The 15,460-nt window shown below is 35.9% G+C and overlaps 2 protein-coding genes across 6 annotated transcripts in view; one reads left to right on the top strand and one right to left on the bottom strand.

Moving 5' to 3' along the window:
• Positions 1 to 15,460, top strand: part of LOC136025247 (Kv channel-interacting protein 1-like) — a 333,579-nt gene that overhangs the window by 208,183 nt on the left and 109,936 nt on the right. The window lies entirely within an intron of this gene.
• LOC136024641 (Kv channel-interacting protein 1-like) overlaps positions 1 to 15,460 on the bottom strand; it is a gene marked incomplete at its 3' end in the record, with an annotated part of 108,962 nt that overhangs the window by 78,055 nt on the left and 15,447 nt on the right. For 2 of the 4 annotated variants that reach the window (XM_065700069.1, XM_065700067.1), the window contains 1 exon segment: positions 14,260 to 14,358. In XM_065700069.1, the coding sequence (XP_065556141.1) occupies positions 14,260 to 14,358 (99 nt within the window). 4 annotated transcript variants of the gene reach the window in all.

The raw sequence follows: 15,460 nt of genomic DNA on the forward strand, positions 1-15,460 counted from the left end.
ATTATAATATCCCCCTCAACATACATTAAAGTTTCAACTCAACATTGTTCCTGGGATATAGGTGTTTGACCCATATGATAACTTGCATCGACTTTGAGTATTTTCATTTAGTTCAACATTCGCCTCAGTGTTCCCTGAAAGTTTTACATTAATACCCTTAGCTCCAGCAGTAGCAGCAATAGTCGTAGTAGTGGTAGCAGCTGTAACTGCAGTTGTATCAGTAATAGTAGGACTAGTTCTATTAGCAGTAACAGGAGCATTAATAAATTCAACTAACCTTCTGGTTTGTTGAATATTCCCCTTAATACCCTTTGTCGTTCCTGGGATATTACTGAAATGCCATTGTGACAACCTTCATACAAATAGTGTGTTTGGTTTAGTTCAAAATATTCATAATTCCCTGAAAGCTTCATCTTAATACCAAAAAATTTAGCAGTAGTACTAGTGGCAGTAAATTTAGCAGTACATAGTAGTGGTAGTAGCAGAAGTAGTTGCAGTAGTAGTGGAGGTGGCAATATGCATATAGTGCCTTTAGGTTAGTTTAATATACCACTCAAAATGTGCTGAAAGTTTCAACTTAATACTTTAAGCCTTTCCTAAGATATTTTTCATATGCCATTTCAACAGCCTGCAAGCACACTGTATTTTTGATTGAGTTCAAACTTCCCCTAAATATTCCCTGAAAGTTTCACCATAATACCATTAGCTTTAGTATAAGTAATCGTAATAGCAGTAGCAGTAGTAGTCGTATTCGTAGTAAGCGTACATAGTGTACATAGTGACTTTCGGTTAGTTCAACATTCCCCTCAACATACCATGGAAATTTCAATTTAATGCTCTTAGAAGCTCCTAATAAATTGCTTATACACCCTCTTGACAACCTACATGTACATAATGTATTTTGGTTTGGTACAGAAAACCCCTCAACATTCCATGAAAGCTTCACCTTTGTGTCCTTAGCCACAGAAGTAGTAATAGTCGTAGCAGATGCATTAGTAGCAGCCTGCACATGACACACTTTCTTTTTTCTACATCCGCCTCAGCATACCCCGTAAGTTTCAACTTAATACTCTGAGTGGTTCTGGTATCGTTGTTGATACGTCCTTTTGGCAACTTGCTTGCACATAATGTATTTTGGTTTAGTTCAACATTCGCTACGAACGTTTGCTGAAATTTTCACCTGAATACTATTAGCATTAGTAGTAGTAGCAGTAGCAGTAGCAGCAGCAGCAGCAGTAGTAGTAGTAGTAGTAGTAGTAGTAGTAGTAGTAGTAGTAGTAGTAGTAGTAGTAGTAGTAGTAGTAGTAGTAGTGGTAGTAGTAGTATTGTAGTAGTAGTAGTAGCAGTAGTAGCAGTAGTAGCAGTAGTAGCAGTAACAGTAGCAAAAGGAGTAGCCGAAGTAGCAGTAGTAGTAGTAGCAGTAGCGGTAGTAGCAGAAGTAGTTTCAGTAGTTATAGTAGCAGCAGTAGCAGAAGTAGCAGCGGTAGCTGTAGCAGTAAAAGTAGTAGTAAGAAAATTCTGCCTTTTGGCTATTTCAACATCCCCCCTAACAAGCCTTCTAGGTTGGAACTTAAAACTCTTAGACGTTCATAGGTTATTACTGATACGCTCTTTACAAACTGTGTGCAATTGCTGGCTTTGATTTGGTTTAACCTTTAGAGACAACGCTCTATAGTAGAGCCCATACGGATCCAAACTTTTATTATTTATTTATTATTTTATACCAGAGGCACTTCTTATGTAAGGAGCCGCGGTAAAAACTTCAAAGGGAGAACTTTCGACTGGAAATCGAGAGTTCTAGTACCCTATTAAGAGTCAAAAGCGATCGAAAGGCAGTTAGCCACCTTCCACGCCCTTTTCCCCAGATACATCCAATCAAAATTTTGAGGTAGTCATTCTGTTAAAAAAGATCATACAACAAAAACTCCGGGGTCAACATAACCCCCCAGGGCCCAGGAGCTGGCGTTGTAAGTTATCCCCTGGGTGTAAATATGGTTCATATAGAAGCGATGATTGTATAAACTTCAGAAAATGCTCATTTGATTGAAAATTTAAAGGTCTAGTTCATATTTACAGTGTCAAAAGAGATCGAAGGGCAACTAGCCCCCCCCCCCCACGCCCTTTTTCCCCAAATGGATCAATAAAAATTAAGATAGCCATTTCGTTAAAAATAGTTCAAAGGTTAGATAAAAAAAATTCGCTGTCAACAAAGCCACCCAGTGCCCGGGAGCAGGCATTGTAAGGAATCTTCCTGGGGCCATACAAGGTTCTTATAGAAGAGATGCTCGTATAAACTTCAGAGAGGGAACTCTGAATTAGTTCAGAGTTATTGCAGCAGAATAAAAACCGAAATTGTAGACAGACGAAATCTGTTGCAAGGCAAAGAATACTTATTCAATCTAATTGGTAACTTCTCTTTCATTGATTTCAAGTTGGTTTTTGTTGTTTGATTCAGTGTCTTTTTTCCTCTCGTACAGTTCACTTAAAAAGGTTAGATTGCGTTGTTTGTTTCTTTTTTGTTTCTTTTTTTCTTTTTCCTCTTTCCTATTTTTTTTTTTTTTTAGCACTGAGGACGATTTGGCGGAGGTCCTTGTCGAAATATTTGCTTTTTTTTTTCATATTTTGCTACTGGCTGTTAAAATCATCGTTTTCACCTATTTGATTTTTCTCTTTTCATTTATTATTTCCTTTCTTTGTTTTCATTCGAAATTTACTATGCCCCTATTAGGAATCGGAAGTGATTAAAAAGTAACGAGCCCCCCCCCCCTTGTGGCTTTTCTCCCAAATGCATATTATCAAATTTTGAAATAGCCATTTTGTTCAAAATTCAAATTACTATAACTTAGGGGTTAAGAAATCCTCCATAGCCCCCAGGGCAAGTATTGTAACTTATGTAAGTTGTCTATAATTAGATTATAAGTTTTTGTGGGAGGGGTGGTCGTACTAACTTGGGAGGGAGCTCATTTGCTCGTAAATTGAAACCACACCCCGCTTTTTTAAAGGGGAGCCGGTCAAAATTTTGAGACTGCCATTTTGTTCAAAAAATTTCAAAGGCCAAATAACTATGCTTCCGGGGTAGAACTCCCCGTCCCCAACCCTGGCGAAATGCCTCTGAGCTATGGAACTTGCTTATTGTTACTTTGACACTTTGTTAACCTCAATACTTGGATTTAGTGATATACGTGTCAACTTCGATTTAAGGTGCAAAGGCTGTAAGTTCTGCAAGTTGCTTATTGTTACTTTGATGCTTTTTTTTACTTTTTTTTTACTTCGACGGTGTTATTTTGATACTAGTTTTGATACTTTGATGAAAATTTGATGTTGAAAAAAAAGTTTTATTTAAAATAAGGTATATTCTTTGCAATCAAAAATAAACAAAAATTAAATAATAAAAAAACTTTTCGAAAAGGAAGTTTTTCAAAGAAAAGCAAAGACCATTCAAACTTCAGATCAGCAAATACAAATATCTGTTAAACTTCAAACTCAAAACGACCAGAAATCACAATTAAACAATAAATGAAACCCAAAATGAACAGAAATTAAATAAACAATCATAGCAAAAAGAACATAAAACAAGTAATAATATTAATGAATAAATAAGTTTTAAAGCGAGTAATGCTTAAACTGATTATTCAAATGAAGCTTAAAACGAAAAAAAATTGAAATTGAAATATAAATGAAACCCAAAGCAAACAAAAATTAAATAAACAATCAATGCAAACAAACATAGAATAGATACTAATATAAATAAATAAATGAATCTTAAAGTGAGTGAACCTTAAATTGAGTATGTAACTCAAGCTTGAAACGAACAAATATCACTACAAGCAAGGGTTTGGGTATCGTCTCCTTCTCTCACTGTAAAAGTCTAAAACATACTGCGTCATTGGTTCTTTACCGAAAACGAATTATATTACAAATATTTCCTTTTGTACTTGATATTGAAAATAAACATTAAAATTATAGTAAATTTTGAACTGATGAGCTTTCAGCAATTAATATCGTTACACATCAAATATTCAGTTTAATTTATTTTTTCTTACTAAAATTGTTCAAGACGAATGTACTTTCACTAAAAACAAGAGTTTGGATATTGCCCCCTTCCTTAACCTTAGAAAAATGAAGGCTACTGCGTCATTGGCTCCTGACTGAAAACAAATGATATTACAAATATTTTCTTTTCCAATTCTTACAGCATTGAAAATGAAAATAAAACTACAGTGAAATAAAATATTGAACTGATGGATCTTTCAACAATTAATTTCATTATATATCAAAGATTCAATTTGATTTTATTTATGCTTTCCAAGGCTGTTCAAGACACATATACTCAGTCTTCAGTCAGTCTTTGACCTATTAAATAAAAAAAATAAGTTTTTTTTAAGTGAAAGTAAGGAGCGACATTAAAACTTAAAACGACCAGAAATTACTTCGTATATGAAAGAGGCTGCTTCCTCATCAACGCCTCGCTCTTTACGCTAAAGTTTGACTCTTTCTCTCAATTCTTCTTTTTAAAACAGTAAACAACTTTAGCGTAAAGAGGGGGCGTTGATGAGGATCTCTTTCATATACGAAGTAATTTCTGGTCGTTTTAAGTTTTAATGTCGCTCCTTACTTTCACTTAAAAAAACTTTTTTTTTTATTGAATTTCTGGACGTTTTTGAATCAATGCACGTTTTGATTTTGGCTCTCCGCAGAGGAATAATTAAAACAAAATTTGCATTTTTTTTTTTTTTTGGCTAAATGGCTTTCTCATAATTTTGATCGAATTATTTTGAGAAAAAAAGAGCGGGGGTGGAAGCCTAGTTGCCCTCCGATTTTTTGGTTAATTAAAAAGGCAACTAGAATTTTTAATTTTTTACGAATATTTTTATTAGTAAAAGATTTACGTAACTTATAAATTAGCTTACGTAAAGAACTTTTGTATTCTCATATTTTTATTACATATATGAGGGGGTTCCCCCCTTTTCAGATCCTCGCTCTTTACACTAAAGCTTAAATTTTGTCCCAATTCATTAAGAATGACCCCAGAATCACAAAAGCCGTAGAATAAATAGTTGAAACTACTAAAAATACTTTAGCGTAAAGAGCGAGGTATTAGGAGGAGGTGAGCCCCTCAAATGGGTAATAATTTCTGTTTGTTTTAAGTTTTAATGCTGCTCCTTACTTCCAGCTGAAAGAACTTTTTCATATTTATTTTTTCATTTTTTTTTTTTTTAAATGCTAGTAAATCCTGCGCTCCCTTCATTTAGATTATCTTCCCCCATGACAAACTATCGATGGAAAGTTCCCCCAGCATATCCCCCTCTTCTCAACCCCTCCCCCAACCAAAAAATCCTCCTGAAAACGCCTGTACACTTCTCAATAACTATTACTATATGTAAGCACTGGTCAAAGTTTGTAACTTGTTGCCCCTCCCAAGGGGACTGTGGGGGAGTAAGTCGTCCCCAAAGACATAGTTATAAGGTTTTTCGACTACGCTGAATAAAATGGCTATCTCAGAATTTTTTATCTGTTGACTTTGGTAAAATAATTAGCATGGGAGGGGGCCTAGGTGCCCTCCAATTTTTTTTGGTCACTTAAAAAGGGCACTAGAACTTTTCATTTCCGTTAGAGTGAGCCCTCTTGCAACATTCTAGGACAACTGGGTCGATACGATCACCCCTGGGAAAAAAAAAACAAAAAACAAAAAAACAAATAAACACGCATCCGTGATCTGCCTTCTGGTAAAAAATACAAAATTCCACATTTTTGTAGATAGGAGCTTGAAACTTGTACAGTAGGGTTCTCTGATACGCTGAATCTGATGGTGGGATTTTCGTCAAGATTCTATGACTTCTAGGGGGCTTTTCCCCCTATTTTATAAAATAACGCAAATTTTCTCAGGCTCGTAACTTTTGATGGGTAAAACTAAACTTGATGAAACTTATATATTTAAAATCAGCATTAAAATGCGATTCTTTTGACGTATGTATTGGTATCAAAATTCCATTTTTTAGAGTTTTGGTTACTATTGAGCCGGGTCGCTCCAAAACCAGTATATATTGGTTGGCCAATTTACAGAGGATTATTGTTTGGATATTTATTTCATTGCGCAACTATTGAAATTGAGTACAATGCTGTATAGTGCAGTGAACAATTGGCTTTCGATAATTGGATAATTAAAATCGTGTACGTAACTATTGAAGTTGTGTTAAGTGCTGTATAGCGCTGTGAAAAATTTGCTTTGGATAATTGCACATTTTGGATTATTGAAGTTGCGGACAATACTGTATAGCGCTGTGAACATTTTGCTTTGGAAAATTGGATAATATTATCAAAAATTGGCGTGTTTTAATCCACTCGGATACTCTCTTAATTATTTTTTTTGGATTTTGCAAAGAAGATCACTGGAAATTGCTGTCAGCCGTGGCATTATTAACGGCGGCTTAAAATAGTGGATAATAAAGCGTGGATAAAAAAGTTGACTCTTCAACAGGTACACCTTTCTATTTAAAGTAGTAAGTAAATGTTGCAAGATGAATGAATCAACAGAAGTCCAGCTACAGATTTTAATGAAATTATGTGAGATGTCAATAGAGCTTAAAATACTGGATCCCCTCTGCGAAAAGGTAGAAAAATTATCAGTGGAATTTTCGTCAATTTCGGAATCTCTGAATAAGAAAATTTGTGAAGCGGAAAAAAGATCAGAAAATATAGAGGCGGAAGTTCGTGAGCTGAAAACGGAAGTTACAAAGTTTAAAAAGTTAATGGATAGAATTGAAGCGGATCAAACAAGGTGCAACGGGATACTATACAATTTTGACCCAAAGATAAGGGGTCCGAGTCTAAAAGAGGGCATTCTTAGGCCAAGCCATCCTGGGCCTTGGCTTTTCTACTTTTAGCACCTTCACGGCATCCATCGTCTCTACTAATAAAATAAAAAAAAAACAAGTTTTTTTTAATGAAAGTAAGGAGCGACATTAAAACTTCAAACGAACAGAAATTACTCCGTATATGAAAGGGGCTTTTCCTCCTCGACACCCCGCTCCTTACGCTAAAGTTTTTTATTGTTTTAAAAAGTAGAGTTGCGCGAAAGAATCAAACTTTAGCGCAAGGAGCGGGGTGTCGAGGAGGAAAAGCCCCTTTCATATACGGAATAATTTCTGTTCGTTTTAAGTTTTAATGTCGCTCCTTACTTTCATTAAAAAAAACTTGTTTTTTTTTTTAATTTCTGAAAGTTTTTGAATTAATGCATGTCTGATTTTGGCTCTCCGTACATAAATTACTAAAATGAAATTAGCATATTAATTCTTTTTTTGGCTAAATGGCTTTCTCTTAATTTTGATGAGACGATTTTGAGAAATAAGGGGTGGAGAAGGAGGTCTAGTTGCCCTCCAATTTTTCGGTTACTCAAAAAGGCAACTAGATCTTTTAATTTTTAACGAACGTTTTTATTAGTAAAAAAAACGTAACTTAAGAATTAACTTACGTAACAAACGTACATAACTTACGTAACTTACGCTACGTTTTATCCCAATTCTTTAAGAATGACCCCTGAATCAGAAAGGCCGTAGAATAAGTAGTTGAAATTATTTAAAAAATTTTTAGCATAAAGAGCGAAGTATTTATCTCCTCCTAAATACCTCGCTCTTTACGCTAAAGTATTTTTAGAACCCTTCATATGCGTAATAATCTCTGTTGGTTTTAAGTTTTAATGCTTCTCCTTACTTTCAATTGAAAAAACTTTTTCATGTTTATATTTTCATTGTTTTTTTATAGTAATGCTAGAAAGTCCTGCGCCCTTTTCATTGAATTTCTCTTCCCCCATGAAATACTCCTCTAAGGAAAGATCCTCCCATATAGCCCCCTCCCCTGAGCCCCACACCCAAACCAAAAAAATACCCCTGATAACGTCGGTACACTTCCCAGTAACCATTACTGTATGTAAACATTGGTCAAAGTTTGTAACTTGCAGCCCCTCCCCCAGGGACTGTGGGGGGTAAGTCATCCCGAAAGACATAGTTATTATGGTTTTCGACTATGCGGAACAAAATGGCTATCTCAAAATTTTGATCCGTTGACTTTGGGAAAAAATGAGCGTGGGAGGGGGCCTAGGTGCCCTCCAATTTTTTTGGTCACTTAAAAAGGGCACTAGAACTTTTCATTTCCGTTAGAATGAGCCCTCTTGCAACACTCTAGGACCACTTGGTCGATACGATGACCCCTGGGAAAAAAAAACAAAAAACAAAAAACAAATAAACACGCACCCGTGATTTGTCTTCTGGCAAAAAATACGAAATTCCACATTTTTGTAGATTGGACCTTGGAATTTTTTCTATAGGGTTCTCTGATACGCTGAATGCGATGGTGTAATTTTCGTTAAGATCCTATGACTTTTAGGGGGTGTTACCCCCTATTTTCCAAAATAAGGCAAATTTTCTAAGGCTCATAACTTTTGATGACAAAGACTAAATTTGATGAAAATTATATATTTAAAATCAGCATAAAAATCCGATTCTTTTGATATATCTTTTAGTATCGAAATTCCGTTTTTAGAGTTTCGTTTACTATTGAGCCGGGTCGCTCCTTACTACAGTTCGTTACCACGAACTGTTTGATAGTAAGAGGTGCCAGGTTTATGCAGACAGATATAAAAGATGTTTTTCGTTTACCTTCAAAGCAGGAAGTCAAACCAGTCTTAATTAAATTAGCGTGTATAGAATTAAAAAAATCCCTATTTATTTCGGCCGCATTATCCGAAAGGTTTCAGTTGTCAGTGGCCCCAGATTACTCTTCTTCAGATTTGTTGGCTCGCAGTAAATTGATACCAATCTTGGAAGCCGCGCGTACGGAAGACCATTCAAATGCAAAGCTGAGGGGTGTGAGACTTTTCGTGGGGGATAAAATTTTCGCATATGATAGTGAATTTGATAAAGTGAAAGAAATCTATCACGAACAACGCAAGGTTATAGCAGTAGATGAAAGGAGAACCCATGATAATCAGAGTTAGACTTGAATCGTAATATGCCCAGGGGCATTGAAGTGAGGGTCAGTGAGAGTGTACTCAGTAAAGAAGGATCAAGATCAGCAAAGCAAGAGACATTATTTGAAGTTCAGTCAGGGAAACTTACGCGGGAGAAGATGGCTAGCCCTTATAATGATGATCCAAATGAACCGGAGATATCTTACGTTCGGGCAAAGACGAGTAATGAGATTATTGTACGGGAGAGAAGCGGATCCGTGAATTCTGTTGCGAGTGGTCGGAGTTTTGGAAGTGCTATTTCTGTAGTTAGTGGAGAAGAGGGGGGCCGGGTTGATATTGTAGGTGGGCAGTATCATACCCCTGTTAGCCAAGAACAGGTGGTACATTTAGCTCAGTAGGGTGTCAGGCAGGGAAAAAGAAATAGTAAGAACATTAGTCCTTTAGAGCAGGATAAAGGCGGGAAAAGAAATGCTCGAGTAGGGGAAGCAATTCAAGATTATGAATCATATGCGCCTCGCCAGATAGTGAAAGCTCCAGTTTTTTCTCAGGAGCTTTCTATTTTGGGGGATGTATTAGCGCCAGGGCACCAGCCAAAATTACCAGAATAGGAAATGCAGGGCCATAGTGATTCGTGTATAAGTTTTGTAGTTTGGAATTTGCAAGGTTATAGTAGGGAGAAGTTAGAAAATATATTGGAGTCGAGTACATCAGCAGGCTGTGAGATTTGGGATGTTGTTTGTCTTGTGGAGATGTGAAATTCTCTAGATGGTTTTTTGTCATGTGAAGATTTTGATATTTTTGAGTGTAGGAGAAAGGCCTCTGCTAACGGTAGATATTATGGAGGAGTTTCCGCGCTTATAAGGAATGGAGTATTTGATTTATGTCGTAGGGTAGAAAGTGAGTCTGAAAATCTATTATGGTTGTTATTGTCAGTTAAAAATGTTCACCTTGTTGTGCGTGTTGTATGTTTGCCTCCGAGTAGTAGTTCTTACAGTCGTGAAGATACATGGGAATTGATGGAAAATGAAACGCAGAAGTATAAAAGATTGTTCCCTTGTCGTAAATTTGTTTTCTTAGGGGATTTCAATGCATATACTAGTGAAGAGGTTGAGCTGCAGGTTGGTGAACCCCTTGTAAATCTACCAGGGCAGAATGTTTGTTTGGAAAATGATTGTGAATATGTTTTTCCTATTAGGAAAAGTAGGGATAGGTTTCGGAAAATCAATAGATGGGGAAGGAATCTAATAGATTTTTGTAAAAAGGAAGGCTTACTAATTATGAACGGGAGATTGGGAGGAGACTTTGGTAAGGGTGATTTTACTTGCTATAGTGGGTCTTTCCCTAGCTTAATTAATTATATTTTATATAGTTTATCTCTCTGGTCCCAGGCGATGGACCTCAGGGTCCTAGAGTTGGTCGTTCTGACCATTTGCCAGTGAGTCTTCAGCTGAGAGGGTGTATTCGACGGTCTGAAAGGGTAAAAGAATGGTCTACGCGTGAGGTAAGAATACGAAAACCAGTTTGGATAGTCAAGGAGAAAGAAGAATTGGTTAAAAAGAAACTAGAAAGTGAGGAATTTCAAAATGATTGCCACTCGATTTTGAATTTTTCAGAACCAGCTGAAATGGATCAAGCGGTTTCGGTAATTATAGATAGAATCTATGAGAGTATCAGGCCTTTAGTGCAGAATAGAAGACGGACGGCCAAAAAAGATGAGGGTTTTTTCGATGAGGAATGTAGGCAGAAAAGGGAAGAGGTAATTAGGAGTTTTAGGCTACTTAAAGCAACGGACCCATCGGATCAGGAATTAAACTTCTGCAGGCTATCTGAATATAGGAAAGTAAGGTCAAATTATAATAGGGTCAAAAGACTTAAAAAGAGAGAGAGGCAGAAGGAGATTAATGAAGACATTAAGAGAGCTTACAGTGTGAAAAACCCTAGAGAGTTTTGTTTGGTAGTTAAATGTTCAATCCAGGGCCTGGGAATAAGAGAAGATGTCCCGCCAGTTGAGACGTGGCCAGATTATTTTGAAAAGAGGGAGTCTGAACATGTCAGGACGAATGATTTGAATGGGTCAAATGATAGTGAGTTAGGGAGGGTGAATTACCCTTTAAGGCAGAATGATTACGATTTAATTAGGCCTGTATCTGAAGAAGAAATTTGGGATCAGTTGAAAAAGATGAAGGGTAACTCGTGTCCAGGAATAGATGGTATATCTACAAAGGTCCTGAGGTTGGAAAGGACAACTATAATGCCTATGTTGGCCTTGATTTTCTCGTTTGTAGTGGAGAAAGCTTATTGGCCTCATTCGTGGGACATTTCGGTAGCAGTGCCTCTTCTTAAGAAAGGCAATAAAATGTTACATGAAAATTTTAGGTCTGTTTTTTTGGGGAATGTGGTAAGTAAACTATTTTGTAAGGTTTTGGAATTTAGGCTAAAAGATTGGTTAGATAAAGCGGAAATGCTGAGTCCGGTACAAGCGGGATTCAAATCGACGTTCAGCACTGTTAACCATATTTTTACTTTGGAAACATTGAGACGGAAATATGCTAGAGGGAAAAATGGTCGGCGATTCGTAGCCTTTTTAGACCTGAGAAGTGCCTTTGACTCGGTAAACAGGAGGTTGTTAATTGAAAGTCTGTTAGAAATAGGCTTGCCGTCTTGTTTTGTAGCGATAATAGCAGCTATGTATCGGAGGGTGAAGTTTGTTGTAAAGGTGATGGGGAAATTTTCTAGACTGGTTACGTCTCATTTGGGTGTGAAACACGAATGTACTTTATCCCCAAAGCTTTTCTCCTTGTTTGTTAATGATTTAGACAGTTTTATAAAAAATAATGGAGCCCCATCTGTATCTTTGGATTGGTTCAGGCTATCATGTATGTTATTTGCGGATGATATAGTAGTAGTGGCGGATAGTAGGGAGAATCTTCAGAAGCAATTAGATTTAATAAAAGATTACTTAGAAAAGAAGGATTTGGAGTTAAATGCTAAGAAGTCAGTGGTACTGACTTCTGAGGTTGATTCTGAGGTTGTTTTTAATTTTGGAAGAGTGATGCTGGAGGTTAAAGAGGATATTGTTTATCTGGATGTTAAGTTTAGTGCACTAAAGGGATGTCTAGGCATGTGGAAGATTGTAATTTAAGGGGTGAAAGGCTAACAAATGTGCTATGGAGAAGTAATTTAGGTCAGTTAGCTGACATGAGGATTCAGAAAAGGGTGTTCCAGACAAAAGTAGTTACTAGTCTACATTGGGGGTCAGAGGTTTGGGTTTCGCTAAAGCTGCTAAGTTAGAAGTAGTTCAACTAAGATATTTTAAGAGAATGTTAGGCTTGAAGGATTCATTTAGTTCAGCGGTATTGAAAGGAGATTTGGGGCTTTTCACTTTAAGGAGTGGTAAATTGGTTAAAATGGTGAAATATAGGGAGAAAATAATTAGACTACCTAGAGTTCGGCTTCTTAAGTCAGCATATTTGGAGAATTTGAAGGACGGTAGACGGGATTCGTGGGCAAATCAGGTCAAGAAAATACTGGACATTTCGGGCCTTTCAGAGATGCGGAATGAAGGTAAAGGACCAGTGGATGGAAGCGTTTCAGTATGGAAGGAAGTTCAGCGAATCCTAAACGACCAAGAAATCCAAGAGTGGCAAACTCATAAGGACCAATCGGTGTCTTTGAGGTTTTACCCACAAGCTAAAGAGTTTTGGGGAGAGGAAGTTTATTTTAAATCTGGGTTGAGTAGGGAGGACTTTAAGAATTTGTTGTTGCTAAGAGGAGATAGTTTAGATTTAGGTATCAGAAGGAAATATTTGGGAAAGTTTAGGCAGGAGGCAGGCCCCTATTTTTGCCCTATGTGTGGCGGGGGGAATGAAAATTTAGTTCATTTTGTATCCGAGTGTGAAGAGCTGTCTGAGTTGCGGAAGGAATGTTTTGGACGAGTGTTGGGCAGTGAATGCTGGTTAAAGGAGCGAATGGCTGAGAGGAATGGATATGCTATTAAACAGTTGTGTAAGTTTCTTCGTTTAGGATTAAGCATAGGGAATCATGTTTGAGGAGTTAGCTTGGTAAGAGTCTATTTACGGGTGTTTCTGAATTCATAAAGTGTTTACAAGTTTGCTTGCTTGTTTAAGTTGTTTGCAAGTTTGTTTGCTTGTTTAAGTTGTTGTAATTAGGTGTTTGTTTAAAGTTGTATGTGTTTTGCTATGGCCTGCAGGCTTTTTTTGCAAATAAATCTTATCTTATCTTATAGTTTTCAGTAAAGCACCAAAGACGCTATAGGTTTTAGACTTTTAAAATGAGAGAAGGAGGCGGTACCCAAACTCTTGTTTGTAATGATTTTTGTTCGTTTCAAGCTTGATTTACACGTTCAGTTTAAGTTTTAATCGTTTTAAGATTTATTTATCCATTTAAATGAATATCTATTGTACGTTTGTTTGCGTGGATTGTTTATTTAATTTAAGCTCGTTTTTGGTTTCATTTATACTTCAGTAGCAAAATAAATATTTTTTTAAGTTTTATTTGCATGTTCAATTTAAGCATTACTCGTTTTAAGATTTTTATATTCATTTATATTATTACTTGTTGTATGTTTTTTTACAATGATTGTTTATTTAATTTCTGTTGGTTTTGGGTTTAATTTATTCTTTAATAGCAATTTCTTGTCGTTTCGAGTTTGAATTTTAACAGGTATCTGATGTTAAGTTTAAAACAGCCTTTACTTTTCTTCGTAAACTTCTTTTTCGGAAAGTTTTTTTTTAATTAATCCAACAAATATTTTGTAGCTGAATACCTTGCCTGAATTACCTACATCCTTTGCCTAAATTATTATGTTTGTGGGGGGGTTGCCATCTCCAGGTGCATATGTATTGAACCTTTCAACTATGCCAAACAACAAGGCTGTCTCAAAATTTTGATCGTGTTTCATTGGGAATAAAAGAGGAGCGAGAGGGGGGCTGGTTGCCCTCTAATCACTTTTGGCTCTTAAAAAGAGCACTATAAATTATTATCTACAAAGTTAAATCTGAAACAACTGCAATCATTATTACTCAGTATAAATTCTGACAAAAAAAATACAAGTGTCAAAATTGCTTTGAAGACCAAGGCAAGGATTTGGATAACTATATCAATCTCCCCATAAGACATTTGGAAGAGCTGAAACTAGTGCCAAGCTACTGCTGTCATGTCTTGAGACTCCCCAAAAATTTAACAGCTCACAAATATTTACTGTTAGACCCCCAATACCATCTAAATCAGTCTGATGAGTCACTCCTATCCCTTAGAAAAATACCAATTTTTACCTGTTTGTAAACCATGACGGAAGGAATGACACGTAAACTTTTCTTCTCGGATGACACTTTGAGATGTAGGTGTTAAAGAACTACTTCTGGTTGTCAGCCCTGAAATTTATTTATTTATTTTTTTAATACAAAATTAAGCCAGAGCCCTCTCATAAATCACTTATCTCTGATAAATTAAAGCTTCTTTAGAGAATTCTGAGAGGAGTAATAAAAATAAATTAAGACACGTTATATGCCTACGGGTTGTGAAAAGGGTGTAACACGGGAATAACTGAATATTTTAATTTGGAGCTTTCTGGAAATCGTAAGGGATTTGATCAATTGACTAATAAGGCAAGCTTGAATCCTTTCTGTCTGTGAGGAACGTAGGTAGATAGCAATAGAGTATAATTTGAATTACTCTCTAGTTCAGTTCATAAAATCTGGGAATATAAGCTGCTTAGTAGTGAAGAATCAGCTGAATTCAAGATTCACAATTCCTGATTTGAACAAGATAATAGTTCAAATCATAGTTTATTCACCGTTCATCTGCGTTTACCAAAGATTGAAAGGATTTAGCATTACTTAACTAGGTATTATCTAGTGTTATACATTAGACAGTTTTAAATGATGATACTGATGAAAAATGCAGTAAAAAGCATGTTATCATATTGAAAAGGTATCATTTAAAGTTTTCTTAATTTCTCGAACTCCAAAATTATAGTATCAGGCCACGGGTAATTAAAAATTAGGAGACAGTTTATCCAAATGAAACTTTGGAGTTTTATTGCTGTTTTTCATTAAAAAAAAATAGCTCAACCAGTTTCTGTTTCATACCCTTTTGAATTGTAATACAATAGTTTGCGCCCAAAAACATAAGAAAACCTTTTTAACTCCAAGTCAATTAGTAACGTAAAGAATTAGTCTTAACTATAAATTTTGATTTGAACTTTCATATAAGCATCAAATATAGTGAACTGGTGGTTAGAATATGAGAATTTGTTTCCCTGTTGTTAAACAGTTTGGGGTACCGAACTTTAAGTAATAAGAGACTGGCGATAATAGTAACCGAAACTCTAAAAATTTGAATTTAAAAAAAATATATACAAATAATAGGAACTGGCTTTCTATAATGATTCCAGTGATGAAAATTCACTATTCTGGCTTTCAAAAAGAGGAAAACACTCCTACAAACACAAACGATCTGGATGAAAGTTAAACA

The sequence above is a fragment of the Artemia franciscana genome, chromosome 3 (assembly GCF_032884065.1).
Source record: "Artemia franciscana chromosome 3, ASM3288406v1, whole genome shotgun sequence".
Taxonomy (NCBI): Eukaryota; Metazoa; Arthropoda; class Branchiopoda; order Anostraca; family Artemiidae; genus Artemia; species Artemia franciscana.